The following is a 4,380-nucleotide window of genomic DNA, read 5'->3' on the forward strand; positions in this document are numbered from 1 at the left end:
TGTGTGATTAATAAGTTTGGATAAGATTTTGATAAACCTTTTAAAAGAGGCTTTGTTGAGTAGATCACAATCAATTAGATTATGGTAGGATTTGAAGATCAACAAAACCATACATATTTTCAAACGAAATCGATTGCACACAAGGTGTTCGATAATTTGACTACAAGTCTTTTTATGTGTTTTATCAATGGAAATAGTCTATACTTGTAGCATTCCACTCAACTGATTATGATTAAAAGTGTTGTGGTAAATTTGTTGTCATTATCATCACTTTGATTCAATATACAGATATCCAATTTTTTCGATAGCGGTTCGGTTAGATAATTCGATACATGTCACTTCCGCTACCCCATAAAGTTTTAAAACAATTTTTTTTCAAGTTTTTAACTTCGGATCTATTCACCCCCTCTAGATCGTTGTTTATTGTCTAACGAGTTTAGTTTGCAAAATATAAACCACAAACTAAACCGTGCGGTTTTGTTAAAAGATGACATAAACACATCCAAACCAAATGTGGTTTTTTGCAGTTTTCGGTTTGGTTTAGTTTGATTTGTGATTTTATATTGGGTTGGCTTGGTTTTCAATACCCCTACGCACCATAGCAATATTGAATACTGTTCAACTAGTAATCGCCTTGACATGCAATTAAGGTCGGTCAACATTTCACTTAGATGTGAAATTAGCATTTTTGAATGGTCCCTTGGACGAAGAAGTCGATGTCACGCAACTTCCTGTGGTTTTGATTCAGGAGGAAGCAAGAAAAGTATAAAAGTTGCACAAAGAGCTCTATGGTGTCAAGTAGGTACCTAGGACATGAAACAAGAAGATCGACTCATACCTAGTCGAATTGGGATTCATCAATGCAAATCTGAGTATTGTGTTTATGTTCAGGTTATAACACAAGATAAAACAATTATCTGCTTATATGTCGATGACTTACTAGTAACTGGAAATAACTTGGAGAACCTGTTGAAGTTCAAAGAGCTGATGAAGAAGGAATTTAAAATGTCGGATTTAGGAAAGTTGTCGTACTTCTTAGGCTTGGAATTTCAAATGTCGAAACAAGGTATGATGCTACATCAAAGAAAGTGTGTCAAAGAGATACTCAAGATATTCCGGATGGGTGATTTGGCTCATGCATCTTCACTTGTCGAACTAAACTTGAAGTTGGATAAGCCTGGAGAGAAAGACCAAATTGATACAACTTTGTTCAAACAAATTGTCGAATCTCTTAGATTTGTGTGCAATAGTTGACCTAATATAGGTTTTTGAGCCAGATTAGTGAATAGATACATAAGTGAACCAATGGTGTCACACATGAATATTACAAGAAGAATCTTGAGATACTTAAAAGGATCGATAAACTATGGAAATCTATTTCGACGAGACTCTGAAAGCAAAGAAGATATGGTTACTTGTTATTCAGATGCTGATTGGTATGGAGATAAGGAATATCTAAGAAGCACGACTGGTTATTTCTTTCAAGTATTTGGTGTCCCAATCTCTTTGCTCAAAGCAACCTGTGGTGACATTATCATCGTGTGAGGCTGAATATATAGTAGGATCATATGCTTATTGTTATTGAAATACAAGAGACTAAGAAACATTTAAATAAATTGTGTGTTTTAAAAAGCACTAGGGAGACTTTATTATATATAGAGAGATCACAACTAATTACATGATATAGTCGATGTGGGACTATTCTATATACAAATATTCTTAACACTATATATTTACAAATATCAACACTTTCATTCAAGCTTGAGCATATAAGTCAAATGCACCAAACTTGTTACATATATAATTAGTTCCAGGGATTCACAAGGATTTTGTAAACACGTATGTCAATTGGTCGTTAGAGTTGACAAAGTTTGTGACGATGTCACCTGACTCGATTTTCTCTCTGACAAAGTTACAATCTATCTCAATATGTTTTGTCCTCTCATGGAAGACTGAATTTAAAGCAACATGCAATGCAACTTGATTATCACAAATAAGTGTCATTGGTCTTGCTTCTTCAATTTGAAGTTCCTTGAGCAACTATTTTAACCAAATAAGTTAACATGTTATCATTGCCATAACCCCATACCCTGCCTCAACGCTTGATCTTACGGCTACATTTTATTTCTTACTTTTTCAAGATATAAGGTTTCCTCCAACAAGTACACAATACCCAGAGGTGGATCGTATATCAATAGGTGACCCTACCCAATCAGCATCGGAGTACCGAATTATCTGAGTATGTTCTTTATTTTCATACATTATACCTTTTCCTGGAGCATATTTGATGTATCTCAAAATTCGGATAACAACATCCATGTGTTCCCGACAGGGGGAATTTAAGAACTGACTTACCATACTAACTGCAAAAGAAATGTTTGAACAAGTGACTGTGAGATGATTCAACTTTCCAACCAATCTCCTATACCTTCCTAAGTCAGATAGAGGCTCCCCCTGATTGGATAGTAGTTTGACACTTTGATGCATAGGAGTATCAGCTAGTTTAGCATTCAACAAACTTGTTTCTTCCAAAATATTCGTAGCATATTTCCGCTGAGAAATCACCAAACCATCTTTAGATTGGGCTACCTCAATACCTAAGAAATAACGAAGTTTACCAAGATCTTTTGTCTGAAATTGATTTGAGAGATGTTGTTTTAACTGGAGTATACCCTGCTGATCACTACTGGTTATGACAATATCATCTTCATACACAATAAGATAAATACACTATTGGGTTGAGTGATGATAAAAAACATAATGGTCAACTACATTACAGACCATACCAAACTATTTTACTACAATGTTAAATCTACCGAACCAAGCTCTCGGAGATTGCTTAAGACCATAAAGAGACCTGTGTAACCTACACACCATATTCGGTGACTCCCTCTGAGCAACAAACCCATGTGGTTGCTCCATATATACTTCCTCTTCAAGATCACCATGTAAAAAATCATTTTTGATGTCAAGTTAATGAAGAGACCAGTGTAGAATGGTTGCAATGTCCATAAGAAGTCTAACAGATGCCATCTTGGCTACAAGAGATAAGGTATCACTATAATCCAATCCCAAAATCTGAGTGTATCCTTTGGCTACCAAGCGAACTTTAAATCGATCAATCTTACCATCTGGACCAACCTTCACTGTATAAAGATAATGACAACCTATTAAATATTTCCCATGGGGTAGAGGAACCAGTTCCCTTTGAAGAACACACATTTCATCAATCATGGTTTGCCTCCACTCAGGGTGAGATATTGCTTCACCTTGAGTTTTAGGAATAGAAACATAAGACAAAGAAGACAAACAAGTATACTGCAAAAGAGAAAGACGATGATAACATAAATTAATATAATATGGAGAAGGATCTTATGTTTGACGTATACCTTTTTGAAGGGAAACCGGAAGATCAGACCCAGGTTGCAGGGTTAGATCCGGTGATGGCAGAGGCGTCAAAGGAGAGTCTACAATGACCTTAGGGACATGTATGACCTCATGGACAGGGACGAAAGGCGTTGGGTGACGATGCTAATATGTTTGAAGTGGTCGAGAAGCGTGTGGGCCAAAAGCCATAGACTGATGGGGGATAATGGTAGGCAGGGCATTAATAACTGTTGGAAAATGTGTGAGAGTACTTTCTTGGATGGGTTATGGAGTTACGTGACTGGACTCTAAATATGGAACAGACTCGAAGAAGGTAACATCGACCGATATGAGGTATCATTGTAGAGTATGTGAATAACAATGATAACCTTTTTGAGATTGATGATAACCAAGAAAGACACACTTTAGTTATTAAGATGATAGTTTATCAAGACTATGAGAGAGATTATGTACAAAACATGTAGAGCTGAAGACTCGGGAAGGAATTGGGTGAAGTGGGGAATTGGGAAAAAGGATTGAATGAGGGATTTTATTGTTAAGGACATATGAGGGCATGCGGTTTATAATGTAACATGTCGTTATAACAACATGCCCCCCCCCCCCAAACTGAAATGGAACATTACCATGGAGAAGTAGGGTAGTGGTCTCTATGAGATGTCAATTTTTGCGTCCGGCTACTCTGTTTTATTCAGGTGTGTGAGGGAAAGATGTTTGATAGAGAATACCATTGTGTGACATAAAATATTGAAATTGTTGGGATAAATATTCACGGGCATTGTCACTTCTTAAGTTATGGATAGACACACTGAATTGAGTTCTTATTTCTTGATAGAATTGTTCAAAAATAGAAAATAACTCAGATTTATTCTTCATTAAAAATAACCACGTGCAACGTGAAAAATCATCAACAAAGATAACAAAATACCTAAACTCAAGAGTAGAGACAATACGCGAGATACCCCAAACATCGGTGTGAACTAAAGAAAAAGGGGA

General features: G+C 36.2%; 1 protein-coding gene across 1 annotated transcript; it reads left to right on the plus strand.

Moving 5' to 3' along the window:
- The first annotated feature begins 813 nt into the window (after nt 1–813).
- LOC127130725 (uncharacterized mitochondrial protein AtMg00810-like) lies at nt 814–1,254 on the plus strand. Its single transcript, XM_051059693.1, has one exon. It carries the CDS (start codon nt 814–816, stop codon nt 1,252–1,254), a length of 441 nt encoding a protein of 146 aa, XP_050915650.1.
- The last annotated feature ends 3,126 nt before the right edge of the window (nt 1,255–4,380 follow it).

Source organism: Lathyrus oleraceus, chromosome 3, assembly GCF_024323335.1.
Source record: "Lathyrus oleraceus cultivar Zhongwan6 chromosome 3, CAAS_Psat_ZW6_1.0, whole genome shotgun sequence".
Classification (NCBI taxonomy): domain Eukaryota; kingdom Viridiplantae; phylum Streptophyta; class Magnoliopsida; order Fabales; family Fabaceae; genus Lathyrus; species Lathyrus oleraceus.